Source organism: Kogia breviceps, chromosome 8 (assembly GCF_026419965.1).
Source record: "Kogia breviceps isolate mKogBre1 chromosome 8, mKogBre1 haplotype 1, whole genome shotgun sequence".
Classification (NCBI taxonomy): domain Eukaryota; kingdom Metazoa; phylum Chordata; class Mammalia; order Artiodactyla; family Physeteridae; genus Kogia; species Kogia breviceps.
In genome coordinates, this window is record NC_081317.1 from 91755167 (window position 1) to 91782955 (window position 27789).

General features: G+C 42.8%; 1 protein-coding gene across 1 annotated transcript; it reads left to right on the forward strand.

Annotated features, from left to right (window-relative positions):
- Positions 1-71: 71 nt before the first annotated feature.
- Positions 72-26876, forward strand: ANP32B (acidic nuclear phosphoprotein 32 family member B). Its single transcript, XM_059073282.2, has 7 exons — positions 72-508; positions 11908-12057; positions 15265-15387; positions 20756-20945; positions 23777-23901; positions 25133-25208; positions 26426-26876. Exons 1-7 carry the CDS (start codon positions 455-457, stop codon positions 26491-26493), a joined length of 786 nt encoding a protein of 261 aa, XP_058929265.1. The 5' UTR covers positions 72-454; the 3' UTR covers positions 26494-26876.
- The last annotated feature ends 913 nt before the right edge of the window (positions 26877-27789 follow it).

Here is a 27789-nt window from a genome sequence, read left to right on the forward strand (position 1 = left end):
GAGGGCGGGAGTAAGTCACTCCAGTCCACCCGGCTGCGCTTTTTCCCCCCCAGCCTCCGCCCCTCCCGCCGCGCCTCTCCCCGCCCCGTCCTTGGTGCACCGCGGCCGCCGAGCCGAGCGGCGCCGCGCGGGGCCGAGTCGAGCCGAACAGCCACCCGCGACGCGTCGCCGGTTTAAGCGCAGTGCGGGGCCGCGGCCGGGGGCGGCGGTAGTGAGACCAGCGCTGCGCTCCAGCCCCCTTTTCCCTCCATGGTTTCTCTCCGCTCCCGTGAGTAACTTGGCTCCGGGGGCTCCGCTCGCCTGCCCGCACGCCGCCCACCGCCCGGGACCGCGCCGCCGGCTTCTGCTGCTAGCAGACCCCTTCTGACGGCCCTCGCTGCGCAGGCTGGGACGCCTCTCCCCCCTCCGCCCCCGCCGCGGAAAGTTAAGTTTGGAGAGGGGGGAAGAGAGAAACATGGACATGAAGAGGAGGATCCACCTGGAGCTGAGGAACCGGACCCCGGCAGCTGTAAGCAGAGCCCCCTTCGGGCGCCCTCTCCCCCGATGACTTGCATGTAATGGTGGCCACCTGCGGGGCCCCGACCGCGGGTTCGGTTGCCCGGCGCGGGGAAGAGCGCAGCTCGCGGGCTCGGACGGGGAAGGCGGGCGAGCGCGGAGGGGGGAGCGAGCGCGCGGGGATTAACTCTTTGGCGCCCACGGGCCCCCGCGGCCGTCCGGGGAAGGCAGTGGGGTGGCGAAAGCAAACTTTGAGCTCCTCACCCGCCGGGGTCCTTTCCCGGAGGAGCGCTTATGCGTGTGGCCGGCGGCAAGGGAGGGAGGAGGGGGTTGTGTAACGCTGGGAGCCATGTTTGCAGCCTCCCGGGATGCGGGGCCGGGTGGAGGCCCGGCCTGCCGAGGAGCCGCGCGGCCAGCCGGGGCTCGGCCCGTTGCACGCCAGGCCGGGCTCCGCGCGCCCCGGGCCGGCAGGGACAGGGGCTCGGGCGGGGCTCGGGGAGGGGGCTCCTCCGGCCAGGCCTCGCGGTTGGCGCCGGCCAGCCTTGGGCAGGGGCCGAGGGGCGAGTAGGAGGCTCTTTGCCTCTGAGGGGGACGGGAAGTCCCCTCGGGCGCTGGGGGGCTTGGGCGGGCATGGCCTGGCGCGCGCGGGGCGGGGGAGGGGCGAGCTCGGGCGGCGTCGGTGGCGCAACCGCCGCCCCTCCCCAGGCCAAGTTTGAAAAAAGGATGCGGTTCCCGCCATTTTTCAAGCCTAAAAATAAAACTTTCTCCCGCATTTCTCTAGCTCTCTTTTTGCCCCCCGGGCCTTCCCCAGTCCCGGCCTCCCAGGGCGGGCCTTGCTCCGCCCGGGGCCGCCGGTGTGGCGTAGGCGGCTTCTCCCTTCCCCCGTGCCGCCGCGGCGGAGCCCGAGGGCCCCTGCCCGAGAGGCTGGCCCCTCGGTGTGGGCGGGCGGCGGCGGCTCCTCGCGTCAGCCGGGGCGCGCCACAGGCCGACACAGCGCCATGTTGGCGAGCGCTCGTCTCCCTCCGCCGCGTGAGCCGGCCTGCTGGCTCGGCCAGCCGGGCCCTGCCCGCTCGGCCAGCCGGGCCCTGCCCGTCCGCACCAGAGGTGGCTGTGGGCCGCCGCTCCCTGGGCCGAGCCTGCGGCTTGTATGGTGCCCGCCTCGCCAGGGCTTGGCTCGCTCTGGCTGGAGCCGCGCGCTCCGGCCGCCGCCGACTCATCTCTTGGGCGCGCTGCCGTCTCCCTCCCCCCTTCTTAAAAGGGCAACGCCAGGCGGCCGCCTCCGCCCCGGTTGAGCGTCGGGGTTACGGGCGGGCCTCGGCTGGGCTCGCGGGCCGGGCGGCCTCTGTCCTCGCACGTGCTCCAGGGCCGCCGACCCAGGCCGGCGCTCGCCCGCCGCGGCTGCGTGAGCGGCGGGTGGACGTTTAAGAATCGTCTTTCTTTTCTCCCCTGGCCCTCCCCGCGAACTAGAGCGCCTTCCCGCGGCCGGGCTGGCCCCCGCGAGGGGAGGCCGTGCCTCTGCCAGACCCCTTCTTCGGGTGAGTGGCGTCTTTCGGCCCTGGGGCAGCCGAGGCTGGCGACGGGCGCGTTTCGTGCAGTCAGGGAGCTATGGGTAACAAGTTGCCGACTTGTGGGAATTCGTCAACCGGCTTTCCCTTGTGTGCATGAGGTTTTGAATCCCTGAGGTCTCCACAAATGAGCTACCGGGTCGCTGCAGCTCGTGGCCTCCCCGCTTGTCCCTGGAGGACCTCGGGGGGTGGGCGTCTCGACTCGGTGCTCTGGGTTTTTAAGGTTGAGGTTTGACCTCAGTGGTCCCTTCCGTCCATCAGTCAGACATTTTGTGTCGGCCACGTGCTAGTATATTGAACCGTTAAGCTTCTTCATACTGTAAAACTTGTAGATTTGTGATCTCATTTTGAGTTGTTAATTTAAGACATTTGAATTATTACTGCGTAGTTCCAAATGAGGAGAATGTGGAGGAATTAGATTTAGCCAAATTTTCCAAAAGAAAAGTACACATGGGTCTTCAAAGTGCCTTAAAATCTGGAATTTGAATTCTTTGAGGGTGCATAAAGTACTCTTAAAATACTTAGCTAAGAGCACTGTTGCTCCCTCTGGGAAATACAGCTGGGCTAGTTGTATGTGGAATTTGTTCGTGTATGAAATAACTGATATATTGCTTTTTAAAAACATATATATGTGCAAGCATAATTTTTCAAGAAATCAGCTTAAGCCTTGCGCTTTTGCCCAAAACAGGCTAGAGTCGTGTGGCTATTTAACTTATACTGAAAGGTCAGTTTGTCAGTTGCATTATTCACATATCAGGAACTCAAAAGCCACAGGTGACTAGTGGTTACTGTATTGGACTGCACTCTCCTACTGTAATTCACTGTTTTTTGTTTTTTAATATATGACCTTTTAAATAAAATATCTTGACTTAAATTTTTTTTTAAATTTAGTTTTGGCTCTGTTGGGTCTTCGTTTCTGTGCGAGGGCTTTCTCTAGTTGAGGCAAGCGGGGGCCACTCTTCATCACGGTTCGAGGGCCTCACTGTCGTGGCCTCTCGTTGCGGAGCACAGGCCCCAGACGCGCAGGCTCAGTAGTTGTGGCTCACGGGCCTAGTTTCTCCGCGGCATGTGGGATCTTCCCAGACCAGGGCTCGAACCCGTGTCCCCTGCATTGGCAGGCGGATTCTTAACCACTGCGCCACCAGGGAAGCCCTTGATTTTTTTAAAATTAATTTTTATTTTTGGCTGTGTTGGGTCTTCCTTGCTGCACGCGGGTTTTCTCTACTTGCTGGGGGAGGGGAGTGCTACTCTTTGTTGTGGTGTGCGGGCCTCTGGTTGTGGTGGCCTCTCCCGTTGTGGAGCACAGGCTCTAGGCACGCGGGCTTCAGCAGTTGTGCCTCGTGGGCTCAGTAGTTGTGGCGCACGGGCTTAGTTGCTCCGCAGCATGTGGGATCTTCCCAGACCAGGGCTCGCACCTGTGTCCCCTGCATTGGCAGGCAGATTCCTGATCACTCTGCCACCAGAGAAGTCCGTAATCCACTGGTTTTATTAAATAAATATTTGAGTACCAACCGTATGGCAGTGCCTGGAAAAGCAGTGTGAACAAGGCAGAGAGCAGTCCCTTCCCTCCTGAAGCCTCAGAACCCAGTGGTGCTTGTTGCACTGTGCAAGTAAGGGGGCCGTGGGAGAGTGTCGTGGGAGCCAGCCAGGATTGTGGCGTAAAGAATGGCTCCCGGGCTTCTCTGGTGGCGCAGTGGTTGAGAATCCACCTGCCGTTGCAGGGGACACGGGTTAGTGCCTCGGTCCGGGAAGGTCCCACATGCTGCGGAGCGGCTGGGCCCGTGAGCCATGGCCGCTGGGCCTGTGCGTCCGGAGCCTGTGCTCCGCAACGGGAGAGGCCACAACAGTGAGAGGCCCGCAAAAGAATGGTTCCCCTAGGGACTCTTACAGGGAGACTGAGTAGGAGTTAGGTTCTTAAGAGAGGAAAGCTTTGACCTTAAACTGAAGGCGTTGGGGGTGGGGGGAGCTGTAGGAAATTTTAAAATAAGTTTTAAAATGTTTTGCACAAAACCATCATCTTTAAGGTAAGTGAGAAGTTCCAAGATGATTCTAAGTCAGCTAGTCACATGGCTCCATACGTTTGTTGTGGAGCCAGCTGTTAAAGAGTAGCCTTGACCTCTGGGATCCCGCACTCTTGTCATTTGGGAAAGAAGAAGGAACCCTGTCTCTATTGAATGTATTGGTATAATGACCGGAGGCTCTTAAATGCACAACACAGTGTATTCCTTGGTTGATCTTGATGTCATCATGTGAGATCTAAGACTGTTTGAGGAGGGTTAGTGGAGGCTTGATCGTGAGTGTTTTTGTTTTAAGACCAGATGGGCTTTTTTTTTTCTTCAATGGAATATATTTTAAAATAAATATATTTATTTTTGGCTGTGTTGGGTTTTCGATGCTGCAGGAGGGCTTTCTCTAGTTGCAACGAGTGAGGGCTATTCTTTGTTGCAGTGCGCGGGCTTCTCATTGCGGTGGCTTCTCTTGTTGTGGAGCACGGGCTCTAGGCACACGGGCTTCAGTAGTTGTGGCGCACGGGCTTCGTTGCTCCGCGGCATGTGGGATCTTCCTGGACCAGGGCTCGAGCCCGTGTCCCCTGCATTGGCAGGTGGATTCTTAACCACTGAGCCACCAGGGAAATCCCCAGATGGGCTTTTATTGTGAGTGTGGCTTTTTTGTTTTTATTTTATTTTGGGGTTTGAAGAAGACCCTGGTAACACTTCTTGTGTTCTTTAGCCAAAGTACATGAGACAGACCAAGATAATAGATTCCATTTCACCTGTTATAAACCCGTATGCTCATTTCCCTAAGGGGGTGACTCATAAAGAAGTATAATAATTCAGTTTTTCCTAAGTCCAAAACACCTCTTTATATCAGAGGTTTGTTCTCATAGTGGAAAAAATGGCTTAAGATGGCATTTTAAAATAATCTTCAAAAAGAACAGTGATCACTGTTTTTAAATATAGGCAAGGATAGGAAATATTTTATGCAAAATATTATTGGTATTGTCAGTTATTTCACTGAGAACAAATTGTATAGTACTAGAACATATCACGTATACCACAGAAATCGGCAGTGTTGTCAAATGTGAGATGAGACATGCAGTAGTGAGATATAGATATTATCTATATCTAAATTTGTAATTTAGATATATTCCAGAATTGGAGAAAATACCTGTTCTTTATGTGAGGCCCTAATCTTTCTCTTACACCAAACATGCCACTGATACGAGCACCTCATTAACTATGAATCTAGGGGTATCTAGCCTTGATGTTAGCTCTGTTCCAATCTTGTATTCAAAGTTAGAAAGTCATGCAGTTCCTGTGGTTTACAGTCAATGCTCCTGTGGAACACTGGTGGGCTATATGCTAGACTGTGACATTTCATATCCCACAAATAAGGGTAGTTTTTCCTTAGTCCCAATTTACTAAAAAAAAATTAATTTTTAAAATAAATAACGTGAGGGGACTTCCCTGGCGTTCCAGTGGTTAACACTTCGCGCTCCCAATGCATGGGGCACGGGTTTGATCCCTGACTGGGGAACTAAGATCCCACATGCCACATGGTGCGGCCTTATAAAAAAGAAAAAAATGACAACATAACGTGAGAAGAACCTTTCCCCCGACTTTTGGCATTTATTGTTGTCTGTTGTGATGTGATTTTGAGCTCCATGGGATATTCTAATTGGTTGCATAGCAGCTAATTGGGTTCTTTTCCTTGTATAAGGAATACAGTCTTCATTGAAGAAAAATTTGATACAGATAAGCTAAAAAAAATAGTGGATATAGATAAGGAAAAATTTTTAAACCCAGAAATCTCATACACACCCATCCTACCATCTAGACATTCTGGTGTATAGTCCATGAGAATGTTTTTTTCTAAACTCAGATCATGCTATTAATGCACATAATATCTTGTTAAAATATAGTAAACATCTTTATCTTTCTCTGGCACAATTTATTATTTTATAGCCACGTTGTTAACGTCTGCATAGGTCATAATTTAACCATCCCCATTAGGTGGTTAGAAGGTTTTTTACTGTTTTAAGTAGTATTGAAATGAACATTTTGTAATGTGAATCTGTCAAATTGCTTTCTAGAATGGTACTCCCCACCAGTAGGGTATGAGTGTTTCCTTCCTTCGTACCAACAGTTCTGCCATCCAAACACATTTGAGAACTGCTAATGTTCTATTCTACTGTCATTTTGCAAACATTATTTTAAAATAATAGTAGGGTGGAAGGTTTGAAGACTGGTTAACTCAGAAAGATGGAAATTATCAGGGGTGGCAGGAGTTACTTTCCACATTTTTGGACATATTTCCACATATTTCGCTTACTATAATAATCATGTATTTTCTAACTAAAAAAATTGATAAAAAAATTAAATATTGATAATGATTTTTAATCCTCTGTATCTTCTTTTCCCCTCTTATAAAAATTATAGTTGATGATTTCCAGTTACGGAAAATTGATTTTCTTTTTTTTAAAGAGTAGCTAGGGGGGCTTCCCTGGTGGCGCAGTGGTTAAGAATCCGCCTGCCAATGCAGGGGACACGGGTTTGAGCCCTGGTCCAGGAAGATCCCACACGCCACAGAGCAACTAAGCCCATGCGCCACAACTATCGAGCCTAAGCTCTAGAGCCCACGTGCCACAACTGCTGAAGCCCGCATGCCTAGAGCCCTGCTCCGTGACAAAGAGTAGCCCCCACTCAGCGCAACTAGAGAAAGCCCACGTGCAGCAGCAAAGACCCAGAGCAGCCAAAAATAAATAAATTTAATAAATTTTTTTAAAAAAAGAGTAGCTAGGGAAGTAGGAAATGAGAGCAAGTTGGAGAGGATGAAAGGAAAATTCCTTGATCTCCTGTGGGACTCCTAGCCCCAATCCCTATGACTTGGTTGCAATATATTTCAAATTTTGCATTGAAAAACTAGAGTATCAGCTTTGCTGATAACTATCAAAAGCAAAAGTTGAAAGGAAACAGTTGGATTTTTGTCTTTAGCTCTTAAGTGTTTACCTTAAATTAATGTTTGGGAAAAAACTAGTTTAGTTGGAAGATGAGGGATGAAGAAGAGTGAATTTGGCTCCCAAAGTTAAGTCATCTTTCTTCAATCAGAAAGCCTGGTAACTGCCTTGGATCAAATAGCTCCCTAAGTTGTGCCCACAAACGTACAAGTGCCTGCCCAACCTTCCCTCCTGGGAGGATTTGGGACATAAGGAGGAAAAACTAAGGCCGCTTTTTCTTGATTAGAACCTCCCATTTATTCTGGGTCTAGATTGGGATGCCATGGCATTGTATGTCCCCCACCCCATGTACCTTCCCTCGTAAGGCAGTCTGGATCCCTTCACCCTCAAGAAGGAATTGGGGGAGAGGGGAGGCTTAGTTATCTCAAATGCTGCTGACACAATGCCTGAGAGCAGACACCTTTTCACCAGGGTCCTGTTTAGAACTTTAGACTGGCTAGAAGGCTGCTTATGGCAGGCTTTCCAGACCTGTCATCCTTGGGCACAGCCCTAAATGGACCCTCCTTACTGCTTTCTGCAGTAATTTCCCACTCTGCTCTGTGCTTGTTTGTGGCTCATCTTCTTACTGTGCCTCTGGAACTTTGTTCTGGGATTAGCCCATTTCTTTACTATGTGCTTAGCCTTCCTGGAAAAGTCTAGGGACATGATTTCACTGCTGAGCCACATAGCCCAGCCCTTCCCTGTACTCACCACAATACATTCTGTTGCCTCCTACTCATGGAGAAAATTAAAGGTGTGCATTCCCTGGCTTCTCACTCTCCCACTTACAAACTTACCTGCACCTATACCCATCCTAGCCATCTCTTCTCCATGAAAGAGCTGCCCCATCCTCAATAAGAGTAGAATAACATCTCATTTTTAATATGTGTCTTTTATAATTTGTTGTCGTTGAATGATTTTTTTGTTTACTGATGATTTATATTTTTATGGCTTGTCTGCTTTTTTGTCAGTATTTCTTTTGGGGTGTTTGGTTTTTTCCTCACTTAGGGTAAAAACAGTATCCTCAAGAAAAAGATAACTGTATGCAAATACCTAGAATTTCCATATGTCAAGAAAGGTCACAAAAGAGTGTTGAGAGGGATTGGTTGCCATTTTAAATAAAGAACTCAAAACTCAGAGACTAACATTTATATTTTTTTTCACCTAGCAGTGGATTGTGAGGAAACAATCCTTATTACAAAAGAAATTTCACATAAAAAGATAGTGTGGCATTATATATAATAAACTTGGAGACATGTTCAATAGGGAGGATTGTAATTTATGGTACATCCATACACTTTAATTTCTTTAGCCATTAAAAAATATTTATAATTGTTAAAATATGCTAAGTAATATTGTTTTATCTTGCTGTATTTAAAATATACAAAGACTGAAAAAAAACCCCAAAGTATTAAGTGACAAACAGCAATATGCTTTGCATTAATGTGATTATGCTTAAGATCAGAAAGTAGTTTCTCTTCATACCCAGGTTTCCTCTGTTTCATCATCTGCTCATTCCCCTACAATCCTGACACAAACCCCAATGCCATTTTTTCTGCATTTGACAGTTGTGAAGGCTCCTTCTCATACTGGGGTATGGTGGTAACTAAAATAGACATGACCCTGCCATCATGAAGCTTGATGAAATTTCAAGGCTAGCAGTGACCTTTTTAAAAAATTATTTTATTTTTAATATTTATTTCTTTATTTGGCCTCGCTAGGTCTTAGTTGTGTCATGGGGCATCTAGTTCCCTGACCAGGGATGGAACCTGGGCTCCCTGCATTGGGAGTGTGGAGCCTTAGTCACTGGACCACCAGGGAAGTCCCTAGCAGTGACCTTTTTTTAACCTTTATTTTTTTTTTAATAGATTAATTTCATCATAGAAATGTTAAATAAGGTTATGGGAAAGTCCCCCAGCCAGTCACTTTCTCTCCCTGAGAAGAATATAAGAAAGTGAATGTGTGATATATGACATAAATGAAAACATTTTATACATTTTGTACCTTTTTCATCATACACTGTATCCTGGAAATGAGTCCTTTGTTGATGGACATTTACATTGTTATCTAATTTTTTTTCAATCCCCCCCCCCCAGTAACTTCTTATGTCTTATTTCATAAACCTTTCTAGGTGTTTGAAACTAATGCTTCACCTTTGGGTACTACTGATTCTTCTCAAGTCACCTTTGCAGGATCCCCTGGGTTCCATCCTTGGTTCTCTTCCTAGGAATTCCATCTTTTCACTACTGTCTCTGCCCTGATGACTTCCAAATACAGAACTTAAAACTAGAACTCCCGTGAACTCTAGAGCCTCATGTTCAGCTGCCTGGGGATACTTTCACCTGGACTTCTCATGAGAACTTTAAATTTGGTTTTCTTCATGGTATTCATTATATACCTGCTCTCCCCCCCACCCCATCCCCAAAGCTGTTCCTTCCTATTTCCATCCAGCTACATAGTTCCCATTTCTTTAAACCAGAACCTCAATTCCTCTCCATCATCTTTCATACTCAGCAGTTAGATTTGCAGATTTGGACCACTTTAACATCTTTTTTTCCCTCCCAATTTCTCCTTGATTCCTATTCGGCTATTTGGTTCAGCAGACTTGTTCTAACTCTTTGATGACTCTAGTTAAAGCGGAATTTTACCAATTGAGAGAAATGTCCAAAAGGTACACCCATGGGCTGGAAGGCAAAATGGCTATCTAAATTCCTCATTACTTGGCTTTTGGCATATTGGTGTCATTCTGTATAATGTTTTTGGATTCTCTGTCAGATATCATCATAGAAAACCCCCCAAATCAAATAGAAACATTTAGTTGTATTGCAGTATACTACTTAGGTTGGTGGGTGATTACAGTTGACCTTTTTTTAAAAAAATGATTTGCTGGTTTTACTCTTTTAAATAAATGTATTTATTTTTTAATTTATTTATTTTTGGCTGCGTTTGGGTCTTTGTTGCTGCGTGTGGGCTTTCTCTAGTTGTGGCAAGGGGGGCTACTCTTCGTTGCAGTGTGCGGGCTTCCCATTGCGGTGGCTTCTTCGGTTGCGGGGCACAGGCTGTAGGCACACAGGCTTCAGTAGTTGTGGCACGCAGGCTCAGTAGTTGTGGCTCACGGGCTTTAGACCACAGGCTCGGTAGTTGGTGGCGCATGGCTTAGTTGCTCCGTGGCATGTGGGATCTTCCCGGACCAGGGGTCAAACCCGTGTCCCCTGCATCGGCAGGCGGATTCCCAACCACTGTGCCACCAAGGGAAGTCCTACTCTTTTTTTTAATACAAAAGAAATACATGCTTGTAGAAAACTTAGTACACCTAGGAATAAAGTAAATAGCAAAGGTCTTTGTCATTCTCCTACACCCTTTTCCAGAGGTTACTTTCTCAGTATTCACTGTGCCCCAAGCACTACTTTCTATAACAGTTCTACTTCACAGATGAGGAAACTGAGGCACAGATAGGTTGTGACTTGCCTAAGGTCACACAGGTTGTGAGTGGCAAAGCCAGAATTCAACCCTAAGCATCTGTCTCTGGAGCCCAGCTCTCCTCAGTCTACCTTAAGTTTTCAGATGTGCTAATTTTCATCAGAAGAGGAAAGAATGTCTGAGGTAGCTAGAGAAAAGTGGAAGGAAGGGAAGAAAGAAGCAAAAGATATATAATGGGCCTGTATGCATCCTGAAAGCAAGGCTTCTGAAGAGGAAGTAGAGTAGTGAGAAGTAGTGAAGAAGCAAGCAAGAAGTTGTGGTGTTGTGGGTGTCACTGACTCTCTGTAACTGAGGGGAGGGTATGGTGGTAGAAAGAAAAATGAGTAAATTCTCCATAAATGTTAGCAATTGCTAGAGTAGTATCTTTGGATTTTGTATGAGAGAATGAAGATACTACTAGCCCCTATTTTCATTTTAGAACTATCAGCATCTCCTCATACATGCTTGATTAATGCTATTAAACGTGTTGGATTCACTGCAAGAATGGCTTTGGCAGTTAAAACTAATTTGCATCAGTGTAAATTTATCAAAACGTGTTTAAAACTTGCAAGTTTCAGAGTCAACCACAGAGCAAGAATGGCAGTAGGGATTATCATGGTAGATATTCACACAGTAGACTTTATTAAATAATCAGTATTCACAGTCTACAGATGTGATACCTTTGGATGGATTTGAATTCTGAATCAGGACCTCCAAATATAAGGAGATTTTGTGGCCTGAAAAAGGAACCTAATGTCTAACAGTTCTCTCCCCTAGAAATACTTTCTTACATGTAACACAAAATGATCTTTGTTTTGAATTAAGGCCTCTTACATCTTGATCTTTTCCTAGTGTCAAAATAATCTTAGTAAAGATTAATAACACCAAAAGTAGAAATGTATAGTCCAGAAACCTGTAGCCACAACCTCTTAGTGACCTTGATGGGAAAAGTGAAGCTTTCCTCTTTTCCTTGTGTCAGTCTCCTGGGTCTTCAGTAAGACTCGGCCCAAAGGGGTTGCAGGGGTTAGGGGGGTATCTTCACTCTGCATTTGTAGTTAAAGCTGCCCCTTGCGGAACAGACTTGGGAAAAGGAATAAGGGGGATATCATTTCTTCACTTATCTCGTAAGAACTGTAGTTTCTGTTTCTGGAAAGTAAAGAGTTTAAATCTTTATTTGTACCATGGTGTGACATTCCACCCTTGATATCTATTAGAATATTGTTACTAAAGGCTTAATCATTTTTCATTTATTTATAACTGTGACCTAGGTCTAAGTTGAGGCTGCCACTATATGTGGGTGGTTTGGTGGGTATTTATGGTTGGAGTTTTTGAATTGTTTTTTGTTTGCTGCATGTTTTTTAAAGCTTTTCTTCCCCGCTTTGTCACCCACAGGTTCGAGAACTTGTCCTGGACAATTGTAAATCAAATGATGGGAAAATTGAGGGCCTAACAGCTGAATTTGTGAACTTAGAGTTCCTCAGTTTAATAAATGTAGGCTTGATTTCAGTTTCAAATCTCCCCAAACTACCTAAATTGAAAAAGGTAAGTGCTTTTTCTTAACAGTAGAAGAGAGAACCATCCTGCGGAAGGGAAAAATATATGATTCTATCTGTAAGGAAGCATTTAGTGTAGCAGAAAGCATATGGCCTTTGGAACTGGGCAGATCTGGGATTGAATTCCAGCTCTAACATTTCCCTGATGGGTAAATCTTCCTCAGGTTACTTAATCTCTCTAAGACTCAGTTTCCTCATCTGTAAACTTGTAATGCCACCTGACCTTGCAGAATTGCTATGATGTTTGGAAATAATACATGTTGGGTGTTGAATAAATAGTAGTTATGAAGAATAATTATTTTGTGAATAATTTATTACTTGTTATGAATCTGTTACTATGATGTTAACTTGTATTGTTCTTAGTATGCTCTGGTTTAGGAACCACAGGTGCCTCCCATTCTTCGTGTTTTATGTTGATTAAGGGAGAATTGAAGTATAGACCTTTCAAATTTGTAGTCTATGTTATTTCAAACCCATTATGTAATTCTTAATGACTAGGAAGTTTAAAATGTGTTATGATTGACTGCAAGAGTTCATTTTAACAAAACTGCTGTACTTCCCTATCCTAGTTGATGGCCCATTGTTAGGGCTTTATTGGTCTAATTATAAACCAATCGCTGTCCCCTCTAACAACCCCCACAAAAAAAAACAACAAACAAAAAAACCTCAAGAAAAATGTTTTTTTCCTGTCCTTCCACGTTGCCCTGTCACAAAGCCCCAAAATGTCAGAACTGGAAGAAACTTAGATCTTCTAGCCCTGTTTTACAGGCACAGCAATAGACCCAGAAAGGTACAGTAATTTGCCTAAAGCCACCCACAGAAGTGGTTAGTACTGGAACCAAAGCTAGAACTCATATCTTCCTATTTGCTAACCCAGTGTCTTTGCCATTACATACGAAAATGTTTGTGGTCATGGCAGTGTTGCAGAATTCTCCACTGTTTACCTAATCTCTTTATTAGGCAGTTTAAGTTGAACCTTCATATATAAAAGATACACATAGAAAAGTGAAATCAAATTGAGGCAAAGGACAGGTAGGCTGTTCCTGTAGCTTGCTTGCTTGAGTTCTGAGAGGGACTTGTTTTTTGGTTAAGTACATGAATTAAAATCCAGAAGTGCTTTTACTTATTTGCCTTTTTTAGGTAATAAATGCTCAGGAAGTCCTCATGAGTTTCAGGGCGACCCTCCTATCAGAAAGAATTCTGTTATGTTTAAATTTGTAAATTTTTTTTCTTTTTTCTGACAGGCATTTCCTTTAGAGGTTCAAGTGTAATCCTTTTATGTTTGCATAGGTTATTGTGACATTGGAAGCTCTGATAAGCCCCTAAAAAACGGATGGCTTTTTAGCCTGTATCTACGTAAACTTGATGCTAGCAGGTCCCTACTATGTGTTTTGTGTTCTGTTCTGCTTTCCTAGCATCCTGGTACATTTTCCTGAATTACTATGGTCTGTGTACTATCACACTTATTCAGAAAGTCAGTGTATGAGGGAACAGTGTATCAGTGTATCAAATCCTTCTGAAGTCTTGTTAATCACTTACCTTGTAGAGTCAGAGAGGGAGGAATAGAGGTATCTGTAAACCAAACTTAAAGGCAGATTGGGTGTTCTCACAGCTGATTTTCTTCCTACCCTAGAGCACAGATTGTTTTTTTTTTTTAAACAAGAAACAGGTTCTGAAAGAAATTTTGGTGTATAAATGTCGCAGGTTTCCTAAATTTACACATTGATTTCATTTCAAAATAAATATGCCACTAAATGCTTTGGCAGATTGCCTTTTTATCTCTACTCCCTAAGATACTCACGTTGAAAGGATGTGAATACAACATATGTCGATATTCTAACCAACCAAGAGAAATTTTAGATATTTTACTGGACTGTCCCATCAGAAGGAAAAAAATGTATTAAAATGTTGCATTTTTCTCTTCCGAAATGCTTAATAACACCAAAGCAGCAGACTTACTGTTTTTTAAACTCATTCTTTCAACAAATATTTAAATTTTTAAAAGTTCCTCTATTCTGCATTATGTACTTCATTTCATTGCATGCCAGACTAAATTACATAAGTTGTCATGCTGTTCTAGGTACATAGCATGGGGGGGAGCACATTGAAGCTAGCCTGCCTGGCTTCAAATCATAGGTTCACCGATGTAACAGCTGTGTGATCTGTGGGCACTTATATAGTCTCTTCATAGTTCATTTTTGTCATCTGTAAATGGGGGTAATAATTCTACCTACCCCATAGGGTGATTGTGAGATCAAGTGAGTTCTTGGATTTCTAGTGCTTTGAACAGTGCCTGAAGTACTATGTAAGGGTTAGGTACAGTTACCATTGTTGTTGTTGGCAGTTAAAAGAGAATTGAAACTAGCTGTCTGGCCTTAGTTTTCTTCATCTGCAAAATGAAGAGTTTGAATTAGATGCTCTCAACCATCTTATTTTTCCAGGCTCCAATTTCTTTCACTCTAAGAGTCCAGTATTCCTTGGTGAAGGCTCATTCCTTCATTGGCATACCACTTGCTTTGCTACTTGACCTGCAGCTAAGAAATTAGAGTGGTTTCTTACAAAGGCTAGTGCCAGGTTTGTGCAAGAAGTGTGCTCTGGGGAGTTGGTTTCGTCAGCCCTGAAGCTGTTGCCCCAGTCCCTTTTTCCAAAGTCATGGAGCTTCTTTAAGGGCTTGTACCATTCCTGTAGCCTTCAGTGCACCATTCCCTGGTGGCTTCCAGATGTAGAACCCCATGGCGAGCCAGCACTGAACAGAACCAGATTAGGTTTCAAGTGGGCATTGTGAGCTCTGCTTGGCACACAGAATAGCTGCTTAGAATGCAGAGACCATTTACCCTTCCTGGCAGGTATAGAGTATTACAACTTCTCAAAGAATTCTCATTTGCTTTGGCCCACTTTTTAGGTTAGAAAATGTATTTGCTGATGTTAGGGGTCAGCAAACTGTTATAATTAGCAGCTGGTTAAGAAAATACAACTCTTCTAATCCTAACATGTCTCTCCTTCCCAGAAGTGTTCCTGGGATCATCTGTAAACTACTTATTTGGGTTTAATGAAACAAAATGAACACACCTGCCCTAATAAAAAATAAAGATCATTTGATCTTGGTGTTTGAGAACTGTATTCGTTATTTATAACACTTTAATGATATGTGTTTCTCTGTGTGTATTTGTGTGCTGTGTGCATTTTCTCTTAACAGCTTGAGCTCAGTGACAATAGAATCTTTGGAGGTCTGGATATGTTAGCAGAAAAACTTCCAAATCTTACACATCTAAACTTAAGTGGAAATAAACTGAAAGATATCAGCACCCTGGAACCTTTGGTAAGTAATCAAGAATTTGAAAACCAGGACTTATTGGTCATTTTCATTTTCATATTTCTTTATTGTGAGGGAAATAATTGGAAATAATTGACTGAGAAAATGGTTTTTTATAGTACTTCTTATAGAAAGAGTCCAGTTTTAAAGAATCAGGGCCTCTTTAGTTATACGTGTTCCTGTGACTTTGCTCTCCCTCCCTTATTATTGTGGTAGCTTCCTTCAAAGGGGAATTCTTTTCTTTTTTGTCCTTTTTAGATGTCATATATTAACTATAGCCTTAAACATTTATCTTAAAATTGTTTCCCCAGACTGGCCAGACTGTTCTATATTATACTTTTACAGAAAAGGCTGTGTATATTGGGTGACATCTGATCTGTAGATGGAACAGGCCAAGGGCAGCTCCAATGAGTTTTAGGTCTTCTAATTCATGATCTTGTGCTGTAGCTGGATCACTGTTGCCTAAAGTTTTGCATGGAAACCCCCCAATTCTCCTGTCTTACATACTGGGATAAGCTATGGAAAGTTAAATGCCAGTTGGGTTATAGACTTGCTGTGTGACCTTGGGCAAATTGCTTCTTCTCTCTGGGCCTCAGTTTCCTCACTTATGGAGCAAGAAGGATAATAATCCCTGCCTAACTTACCTCACTTAGGAGTTCTGAGAATAAAATAAGGTAATGCACTTACTTTGCTTTGTAAGTTGGGAAGCTTTGTTAATGGGGGTCCCGTCTAGTGGAACTTGTAGTGACCAGAAAAGAGCTTCTGGAGGCAGGGGTTAATGCAGGGTAGGGGGTAGCCCCACAGCCAGTTCTCTTTGGCTGCCACCTGGAAGTTCCTATGATTTCAAGATTGTTAAATGACTTTTTCCCCTAAATATGACATTCTATTCATAGAAGTAGAATTCTATTTTAATAAGGCTAATGAAACTCAAACTTGTTTCATATCACCCAGAGAAGTTTGTGGCAGCTTTCTGGGTTGTTTTTTTTTTTTTTTTTTTTTTTCTGTTATACCTAAAGTCAGTATTTCCATCTGACTTAACTTGCAAACATTAATTGGAAGAGGGGCTATACAGCAGATAGGAGCTGTCTTTCAGGATCCAGCAGAGCAGAACCCAAGAGGATAAGGCATCCTTCTGCTATCTCTGTCTTTTCTGATATCACAGTATATTAAAATATTTGCACTTCATATCATTTGTACAGAATGTGCTGTTGATATTTCAAGAGAAGATAGAGTTAAATTATGACTTTTAATAAAGGGGATTTCCTGCTAAAACTATAGGGTCTTTTCCCTCCTAATAGTAATTGAGGCTCTGCTCCAATGTAGATTTAGTCACTGTTTACCGTGTCCCTTTGTTTTTGTTTCATTAAGGTAGACCACATTTAGCTCATTTCTCATAAATGTTGCGAGCCTGTTGTTACCTTTGCCCCATGAATTTTGTCCCCTTTTTTCTGTTACCAGTTCACTCAGATACTTGGGCTCCCTCCTTTTTCACTAGTTCTGTTTTCCTCCAAATCAATCCCCATTTCCAATGTTTAAGCAAACATTTATTGCAGTTTGCTTTATTCACGGATGTTAACATTTGACCATTGTATCCTCATGTAATTCAGAGAAGAGAGAATGTCCTCCTTTTAGAAATGAGGAAATCGAGTTTAATTACTCAGCAGCTGCAGAATAAATGGCGAGTAGGGATTCAACTCCAAGTCCATCATTCTTTCCACTGCCCTTGGGACCTGTTCTTCTCTTTTTAACCTATAAATTTATTCCATACCCAAATTGACCTAAGCTGGGAGTTCCAACAGGAGCACTAAATTAAGTGCTGATGGTCTCCCAATCCCATGTGGTACTCTAAGCCTTTATTGTTTGTGTTAATGACAGGCTATCAATTTAGGGTCATTGTAAGCACAGGAACCCCTTCTCTCTAGAACAGAGCACCAGGCAGTACCTTTCCATGCTAAATCACTGGCCATTGCCTAATTCTCCTGGCAGCCTTAGTCTTCTTTGATGTTTCATCAGAAGCTTTTGTCAGTGTCCTAGCATTCAGAGGTAGAGCAGAAGCAAACATTGTGTGGGAGTTGTTCCTGACCTGGTCAGTGATTTATTAGGAGCCTTTGGTGGCTATGAAAGTCTCAATCCCCTGGGGCGATGAAGTATGAGAAAAATAATCATTATAATATTTACCATTTTTGGAAGATCTGCTATGTACCGTACACTGTAGTGGATGCTTTATGTATGTTATCGCATTAGTAATCCTCAACATTTCTATAAAATGGATAGAAATAGCATGGCCCTCATTTTACACATGAGGAAGCTGAGGCTTAGGAGAGGCTGAATCCCTTGTCCAGAGTCACACACTTGGCTAGGAAGTGACAGAGCCACAGTGCCACACACCCAGGGCTGTCTGGGAAAGGCTGAGCTCCTGCCATTCTCCTGAACTTTCTGTTCAGATTCCTGGGGGTGCTAGGTGGGTCTCCTGACGTTATAACTTCAGGATAAATAAAACTGTAGGAGAAGGTGAAGGGGGGAAATGTTGGGTCCATTTTGACTTCTGAAAGTATTCTTCAGTGGGGAAAACACCATCCTCATCCTCATCAACCACATACATTTTGAACACCGTCTACGTTGAGCCCAGTTCTTACAGTCAATGCAATGATTGTGAATGCCTCTGCTTACTACAGGGACATTAATCGAGAGACAAAGAAGGCATCAATTCAAACTTCCTTGGACACCTTTTTTAAGAGACCTGGGCCATCCAAACCATCCCCCAAAGCCCTTCTAAATTCTAAGAAGGCAAGCAAAATTATTGTTAATAAAATGTTTAATGTTTATTATGGCTAGCCTATTAGTTTTAGGCCAAATTTCTGAAATGGTAGAGTTGTGGGTTTTTTGTTGTTGTTTTTAAGCAGTATTTACACATTACATTGGGATCCTGAATAATCTGTGTGTAGTGTATTTTGGGCCTTAAAGCACAATTTTACTGCTTTAAACAATTCTAGAGTCCTACAGTTATTGGGGGTTTTGTTGTTTATTTGCTTTCACTTCGTTTTCTAGCATACTGTTTGGCATGTCCGAATTATTCATAATGGGTCCTTTCTGAAAGAAGTAGCAAAAAATGTCACAGATTTCAGAGTTGCAGAAAGCCTTGGAGGCCCTGTGTACTAGGCTAGTTGATAGAATTAGAAAACGGGCTTGGGGCACTGTTGAGCATTAAAGATCTGGAGTTGTATGTATTTTTGCACATCCATTCCTAGGAAATAATGTTGAACAGTAAATGGCTCATTCCTTTGAGTGAAGAATTTATACTGAGCCTCTGGGAAAACTGCCTAAATGTACTCGTGGTTCTATCTTAGCTGGTATAGAGTCAACCCTTCTGTGAAGAGAAAAGAGTTCTACAGTTGTCTGGGGTGGTATTTCATCATCTTTTTTCCTCTTTGTCAAGAAGTCATACCTGGGCTTCTGGGCATCAGGGGCTGTCCAGTAGGGAACATAATCTGAAAGCTACATGACAGAAAAGCAGTTCTCCCTATGATCAGAAGGGCTGGGGACAGCTTTCTTAAGACCTCAGTGTACTGACTTACATAAGCACATTATTGGATCCACAGAACTCTTGGATCACTGTACATTGGTGTTTTGAGGAGTACATTTGCCTGTTGCTGTAACACTGTTCTGTGTTCCATGCTTGGCTCCATGTTCCCAAGGGCTGTTCAGTGAGACTAAAACCAGTGTGGGAACCTCTTTGATCAGGAAGATGAAGATTTGTGAGTGCAGGCATCCTCAACCGCTTCCTCTAAAGGACCAGATAATAGATGATCTAGGCTTTGTAGGCCATGCAGTCTCTGTCACAACTACTCCACCTTGCCATTGTAACATAAAAGAAGCCATACATAATACATAAACAAGTGAGTGTGGCTGTGTTCCAGTAAAACTTGGTTTACAACTACGGGAGGCAGGCCGGAGTGGACCAACCGGCTGTCATTTGCCAAGGCCTGCTTTAGAGCACAGATTTTCAAATGATTTTGTAACTCCCAAGAACTACACATACACCTCAAGTCCTGCAGACAAGGTTTTGTTTCATCTTTGTTTCTTCCCAGGTCCTTGTGAATGTTGAAATAGATTTCCCAATAAAGCATCGAAGTCTTTAAATATCAACATTTATTTTATTGCAACTTGCTTCATACAGAGATCCTCTCAGTAATTTTTTAGAGAATGGAAAACTTTTCTCTTGACTCAGAACCATTGAAAGTTAAATTTATGAAGCCGTATATCCATATGCCGCCCAATCCCCTATTTTAAAAGGCACCAGGCCTCACAGTACTTCACATTTTGTATTTATTCTTTTATCGGTCTGCCCCCTCTTCTGCTCCCTATGAGGGTCTATTGTCACTTTCTGTTGCTGTCTCCTTACTTGCCTGTAATACTAACTCTGCCCTCCCAATCTCTTAATTCACCCTTAATCAAAACTTAATAGACTTGGTATTGAAATACTAGTACACTGATGTAATAACAAATGAAGATCTGAGTAGAATACGTGGACATTTTCCTATTCGCTTTGGCTGCTCAGAAAACTTCTTGGGCCAAGTTTTTAGATCTTAACTGTTTTAGGTAGATGAAACTGAGGTTTCAAACAAAGAGGTATTACAGCAAAACTTCAAGGTATGGTAAAATCAGAAGAATTTTACATCAGAAAGTTCTGGTAATAGTGTCAATCTTTTCCCAAAAAATTAAAAAGAAGAAAAGAGTGTAAAGTTTCTCTACTTTTGAAGTTTCAACTCTGAGTCTCCCTTCTTTTCCCCCAGCTTGCACTGACTCCTGTCTTCCCAGAAAATATCTGCATCACCACACTTTGTGCTTTATTAGGTTCTGTTCTCGAGTATTGCCCATCTATGTCCCCAAGTAGAAATGTCAAGGATCTTGATGTTGATTGATTTGATTGAAAATTTTTTTCCCCTTCCTATTCTACCACCCCAGAGCACTGAAGACTGACTGCTTGATAACCCAGCAAGTTCTTATTGGTCATTTGATTACTCAAACATTAAAACCTAGTTTTGAACCAAATTTATTAAAGTCTCTGTTTTGTCTCATATTGTAAAAAGATCCAGTTTTAATAAATATTTCAAATTCATATTTCTTAAGACTATTCATACTGCCAAAAGAAAACAGTTCTCTGAGAGGATAGAGGTAGAAGGGAAGGACTAATTAAAAATCTAGTGACCTAATATAAAGGTTGCAAAGGACTTGAAATGTTTTCCTATGTACAAGGCTGAGTAGGTAGCAGCTAATTGAATTCAGAGCCTAGAATTTTACCTCTTAAGGAGATGGGTTTTGTTGCTTATGTTCCTTTGGTTTAGTAGGTATGTTTCTTGATCCTTTTCCTCAGAAAAAGTTGGAATGTCTGAAAAGCCTGGATCTGTTTAACTGTGAGGTTACTAACCTGAATGACTACCGAGAGAGTGTCTTCAAGCTCCTTCCCCAGCTGACCTACCTGGATGGCTATGACCGAGAGGATCGTGAAGCCCCTGACTCAGATGCCGAGGTGGATGGTGTGGATGAAGAAGAGGATGATGAAGGTGAGTGGGCACAAAGCAATGGGCAGTGAACTTAATTTCTGCTTTCCAAAGGTCCTGATTAGGCCACTGAATGCTTTTGCTATTGAGAAAAATAATTTATATCCATGCATGTAGGCGTTCTGTTAAATTTGGAACTCTTAGGGCATTGAAATCTTCAAATGATCATAATAGAAGATGGTTTGTTAGCTAATTAGTCTTGAATTTGGAGCCTAGAGATCATAGACTGCTTCAATCCATTTTTTTGAAGTACTTGATGTTTATGGTTTACTAAAAGGACCATTGCCTCAGGTCTCCTGCCTTTCTCCTAGCTGTTTCCCTTTCTTGGCTACTGCCTACTTATCCTTACCAACTCAGCTTTGTCAACACTTCTGGGAAGCATTTTATGATGCTGGAGACCTAGGTCCTTGTATGTGCCAGAGCATCCCCTCACTTACCTCTTTCGTAGCACTTGCCACTCTGCTATTCTTTTTTTTGTGTGTGTGTGGTAGACGGGCCTCTCACTGTTGTGGCCTCTCCCGTTGCGGGGCACAGGCTCCGGACGCGCAGGCTCAGCGGCCATGGCTCACGGGCCCAGCCGCTCCGCGGCACGTGGGATCTTCCCGGACCGGGGCACGAACCCGTGTCCCCTGCATCGGCAGGCGGATTCTCAACCACTGCGCCACCAGGGAAGCCGGCCACTCTGCTATTCTTGTCCCTTCTAACTTTGCTATGATTACCTTCTTTTTTTTTTTTTAAATAATTTATTTGGCCGTGTTGGGTCTTAGTTGTGGCACGCAGAATCTTTCATTGTGGCATGCTGGCTCTCTAGCTGTGGCTTAGTTGTCCCGCGGCACGTGAGATCTTAGTTTCCCTACCAGGGATCGAACCCTCGTTTCCTACATTGGAAGGTGGGTTCTTAACCACTGGACCACCAGGGAAGTCCCTATGATTATCTTATCTCTTTATTCACAGGGGCTAGCACTTGGTAGGTACTTGGTACATGTTTTTTACATTCAAATATAAATATCTTTCCTGCTACGATGTATGACTATAGAGTTTTAAAAGGTAATGATTTGAAAGCACTATGTGGTAGATTCCATTTTTCATTAATAAAGGAAATAATTTCTAGCTATAACATGGAATTAGAATATACTTTTTATTTTTGACATTTGATCAAGGTTTTTTACATCCTGTTATCTTTAAGAATCTTTGTTTATTTTCTACCCAAACTATCCTTCCTGATTAGCTTTTGCTTTCCTTGCACAGTGACTTGTTTACTCTGAGTCACTCTTAGGATAAAAGGTTTCTCACCTGAGTGGCTTAGAGGAAGCAGAGCTATTAGTGATCACATCAATCAGCATGAAGAAAACTTATTCTCCTAGAATTCCTCACGTTGCTGGAATTTGCAGCATTACTGTATTTGAAGCATTATTTTCACTATCTCTTTAAAGATGAACGTTTATAAGACAGAAGTGATTAAGAAAAGTGGAGAACATCATCAGGCACCTCGGTTGCAATTAGTGGGGTAGTACTCTGGAAGCATTTTACAGTTTTGTTTTGCAACAGGTTTGAGACAAGGCAAAAAGAGATGGGATGTTAGATGATAAAGTGGACACTGAATAGGATGTTTCATCTTGTTCCAAATGTTTACATCACTTAGTCCCTTCATTGCTGGTTCTCAGTTTTTCTTAAAAACCAGTCTGGTTGTCCATATTTAAGTCCACCTTAAATGGGTTGAGCAGCCACCCATGTGCAGGAGCCTGTAAAGAAAATTCCTTGGAGAGTGGAAGGCAGTTCTTGGGAGCAAGATCAGTCAGGCAACAAGTATTTGAGAATTTCCTATGTGCCAGGCTTTTAAAACTATCTAAAAATAGTTTTAAGAAAAAACAAACATGGTTCCTGTCCCTTGGAGCTTACTGTCTACTAAGAAGAGAAATGTTAAGTAATCATAACTGAATAAATAATCACAAGTGAGCAAAGTGTGTGGTAATGGAGAAGCACCAGGTGTGTGAGAGCATAGGAGCTGAGACTGGGGGTCTGGCAAGTTGTCCTGAGGAAGTGATGTTTAACTGAGACTCAAAGGTTGAGCCAGTGTTAGCCACACAGAAAAGAAAGGGAAGAGCATGTGGGGTCCGGAGGCAGGAGAGAGCACAGCGAGCTCCAGGACCTGGAGAGGTAAGAAATAGTTGATGAGAGGCCTGCACCAAATGGAGTAGAGACACAGGACACAGGTGCCTTTCAGCCTGCCTGGCTACCACCACTGCCCCCCCCATCCCCATCATGGGGTTATTATGGGTGTTTCTCAGGTTCCTGATTTGCATAGCTGGTTTGTGGTGGTACCCTTACCCAGAGAAGGAGGTTGGTGGGTCTTTTTTTTTTTTTTTTTTTTTTTTTTTTTTTTGGTATGTGACTTTTTACTATGGAGAATTTCAGACATAGACAAAGGTAGAAATAACAGTAAAACTAACTTTAATTTTCATGTTTCCATTACTGAGTTTCAGCCGTGATATGTTCACGTCTGATATTATTTTACGTACACACACACTCCTACCCACTTCTCCCCTTCCTTATTTTGAAGCAAATCCTAGGCATTATATCATTTCATCAGTAAGTATTGTAGTGTACACTTGGTCCGCCAGGACTCCTGGCCTCTGGATTTATGGGGTTCAGGTCAAAGGGACTGAGCCTCAGCAACTTGCAAGAAAGGAGGTGACTTGATTCGTGGTTTTCCCTGACATTGGTGTGGCCCAGCATTTGTCCTGTGGACCAACCCAAAGCTCCCCACCACCTGAGTAGGTGTACCTTGTGAGACACACAGGGTATTTGATGTATTCCTTTTGGACTGTTTTCAGAAGGAGAAGATGAGGACAAGGAGGAGGAGGAGGATGGTGAGGAAGAAGAGTTTGATGATGAAGAGGATGAAGATGAAGACGAAGATGTAGAAGGGGAGGAGGATGAAGATGAAGTCAGTGGGGAGGTCAGTGCACCTCTTGCTCCCTGCTTCCCATTTGTAATTAAAATAAAAGTGTGGATTGTTTTAAAAAAGAAAAGTCTTCTGAAGAAATTAGTATACTTGTAAATAGACTAATAGCAATCTGATTAATTTAGCTCTTGTCCCCCTTTTAGTAAATACTTACTGAATGCTAACTAGACAGTGCTTGGCTCTGCAGAGTAAGTTTTGACCCTTTAACTTTGGGAGGTAGCAACAAATTGAGTATTCATTCAGTACAGTGAGAAAACTGGAAACATTGAGAACTGATGGGATGTCCTCCCCTTTGTTGTATTGAAGTGAAGGGTATGTTTACCAAGTCTGAACTTCTTGTATATCCAGCTTAATGCAGTAATGCATTATATACCTGCTGTGTTAAAGAGTTGAGGATAAAAAGTTGAAGAAAAATGTGGCCCTGCTCTGAAAGAGGCAGGTAGTCTAATTTATGGGACAGGCAGTAATAACAGTTATCTCTGAGGAGCTGAATACCATAGAAGGATAGGAGAAAGGAGTGACTTTGACCCTAAAGGGGACTTGTGAATACAGGCCAAGAAAATTAGACATCATCAAAAAAAAAAAAAAAATGTTCTTTTGTAGAACAAACATAAGGCTGAGCATTTGTATAATCTCATAGGTGTCTAATGAAATTTAAGTTTCTGAAAGAAGCTTTTTATAAGAAAGGGAATATGGAAGTCTATGTCCAAACCTGCTTTGAAGTTTTAAAAATTATTTCTGGAGTTATCCATTGTAAGTTGTATACTAAAGATGTCTTTAATGCTTACTTCTGAAAAGCAATTTTTAAAGATTTTTTTTTTTTTTTTTTTTTTTTTTTTGTGGTATGCGGGCCTCTCACTGCTGTGGCCTCTCCCGTTGCGGAGCACAGGCTCCGGATGCGCAGGCTCAGCGGCCATGGCTCATGGGCCCAGCCGCTCTGTGGCATGTGGGATCCTCCCGGACCAGGGCATGAACCCATGTCCCCTGCATCGGCAGGCGGACTCCCAGCCACTGCACCACCAGGGAAGCCCTAAAGAAAATTTTTAATTAAGCTCATTAATTTAAGAAAAACCAGCAGTTCTCAGTATATTAAAGTAGATAAAGTAACGTTACAGTTTTCTCTTTGAATGAACTGTTAAATTTAATTGACAATTCTTGTTTTTCTTTGTACTTCTTAACTTGGCAGAATTAATCTAATAATGATATGCTATTTACCATTCTTTAGGAAGAAGAATTTGGGCATGATGGAGAAGTTGATGAAGATGAAGATGATGAGGATGAAGATGAGGATGAGGATGAAGGTGGGTTAATGCATGCAGTTTGGTCCCTCTCGGTTAAAGATCAAGGGAAATGTCCATTAATTTAGAATTTGAAATCAGTGAGAAGAAAATAAAATTCCTTTGGCCCTGGTGGTCTTCAGAAGCACTTGTAAAACCCCATTAGTGTGTGTGTACTGGCTCACCCACCTGCTCTACAGCAGTTAGTAGTGCCTGTATGAGGATAGGGGGCGCTGGCCTCAGTCCCCACATGTTGGGTTTTTAGACCCCATTGTTTGTGTTACTGTGAGGCTTGAGATTTCTGTGTTTGGAATTTTTTCATTAAAAAAAAAAATCTTAATTGTATTGTAATCTTTGCAGAGTAGATAAATAGCACCTTTCTACTTTTATTGGTGTTATTCCTTTCCCCACCACAACCAAAACCAGTGAAACGTCTGTTTATTTATTCGAAAGTAGATTCTAACGCTTGTGTAAGTTTCAGAGTACTGGGTTGTTTGCTGTGCTTTATGTTGGTTCATACTTTCTCAGCAGCATCTTCTCTCTGTGCAAGTCACAGGACTAAAATTACTTTGGATACAGCAATGATTAGGACCTGGTCTCTGCCTTCAGGGAGCTTTTTGGAACACAATTTAGTGCAGATTTAGCTAATTTCATTAAAGTAGCAGTGAGTTTTTACTAGTTGAAAAAACAGAACGATGTGTAGGTCTCTGTGTCTCAAATACTTAAGGAGTCTGAGAAATCTCTTTTTAGTTAATATAAACTTGCAACAGTTTGAGTCTTGCCATGTTCTAGGCTAAATACTTCATGCTATTTCATTTAATCCTCAGAATAACCCTATGGAGTCAGTGCCATTGTCCCCATTTTACAAATGAGGAAATAGGCTTAAGGAGTTCCATAGTCCTTGCTATTTATTTTAATAACTGCTGATGTCTGATTTTGGGGACCAACAAGTGTAAGAAAAATAAACATTTGGTTAGACGTCAACTTGAGAAAACTGAGTTAACTTTGCTGTGATTTGAGGTGCTGCTGTGCATTTTACCCTTCTTGGTTCCGTGGCTACTATTTATGCTTCTTAGAATTAAAACTTCTTAATTAACAACCTGTCGATTTGATCAAGCTTATTACATCATTATTTATCTCCCGACCATTAAAAAATTCATTGTTGTTACCTCTGTTAGCAATAATTAGGCAAAGTAAATGCCTTTCCAGTTGTCTCAAAATGAATTTTTATTATTGTACAGAAGAGGAAGAAAGCGGGAAAGGTGAAAAGAGGAAGAGAGAAACAGATGATGAAGGAGAAGATGATTAAGACCCCAAATAACCTGCAAAAAAAGAACTGTTCAGTATTGGTTGGACTGCTCATACGGATTTGGTAGCTGTTTAAAAAAAAAAAAAAAGTAGCTGTGATACAAACCCCAGGACACCCACCCACCCAAAGAGCCAAAGAATAGTTCCTGTGACATTCCACCTTCCTCCATTTAGTCCCTCTTGGAAATCCACCACCAAGCTTGGGGACTTCACCCCAACAAAATTGTAAGCATTGTTAGGTTTTCGTGTAAGACTCTTGCTGTAGCGTGGATAGCTGTGATTGGTGAGTCAACGGTCTGTGGCTGCCAGTTACACTGAGATTGTAACAGCATTTTTACTTTCTGTACAACAAAGAAGCTTTGTAAATAAAATCTTAACATTTTGGGTCTGTTTTTTCATGCTTTTCTTTTCTTTTTAATGAATTTTTTTTTACATTAGGACATTTTATGTGACAACTGCCAAAAAAGTATTTTTAAGAAATTAAGTGAAATAAACACATTCCTCTTTGGTAAAGCCTAGTTGTATGCTTACATTTGTAATTTAAGACTTTGATTGTAAGCCTGTGTTGAAACACGCTAAAGAACTGGTTTCTTTGGTGTTTTTATATTAGTGGTTGAGGGGAAATACACAAGTATGTAGGATCTTTGAGCAGTTAACTAATCCTCATTCTTGATGACTGAGAGTAATGAGGTAGACTTTTGAAAAATAATGTTTGAAATTCAATGCTCTGGAGCCCCTGAAAACCAGTAAAAATAATGTTAGATTCAAATAATAGATGAATTAAGTAAATGAGGGTAGTATAAAGGAGAAGACCTTATTCTGAGTCCCAGGAGATCTGAATTCAAGTTCCAGCTCTGCCACTGATTTCCTGTGTGACCTTGTGTTGCCCTCTGGACTACCTCCCAGTCTATACAGTTGAGGGGGTGTGACCAAATGGCTTCTGACAGGAAGGTCTGAAGAAAAAAATGGGCTTTGCACAAAGGCTGAAACATGTAGGTTTCCACTGACAGGTGAACAAGGTATAGTTTGTTATCAAGACAGGTGAGCTAAGGAGGAATGACATGTGAAAAGCTTGGCTGGGGGGGGGGGGGAGGGGCGTGGGTACATACTGCCTGAGGGTCAGCTCAGCTTTTTTTTGAGGAAGATGGAAATTTGCTCTGTTCTTACAGATCTTAAAGGGATTTGGGGGAGGGGTAAGACTGCAGTCTTTATGCAGTGGCTCAACAATTTAAGACGTGCGACTACATTGTCAATTTTTGTAGTGGAAGACTTGAGAATTGTTTTGATAACTCTTAGC

What these genes read in the sequence shown, in the direction of transcription:
- ANP32B (XM_059073282.2), top strand. Translation starts at nt 455, where the DNA reads ATGGACATGAAGAGGAGGATCCACCTGGAGCTGAGGAACCGGACCCCG. An exon ending in GGAACCGGACCCCGGCAGCT is followed by an intron (nt 509 to 11,907) that starts GTAAGCAGAGCC and finishes TGTCACCCACAG; the next exon opens with GTTCGAGAACTTGTCCTGGA. An exon ending in AACTACCTAAATTGAAAAAG is followed by an intron (nt 12,058 to 15,264) that starts GTAAGTGCTTTT and finishes TTCTCTTAACAG; the next exon opens with CTTGAGCTCAGTGACAATAG.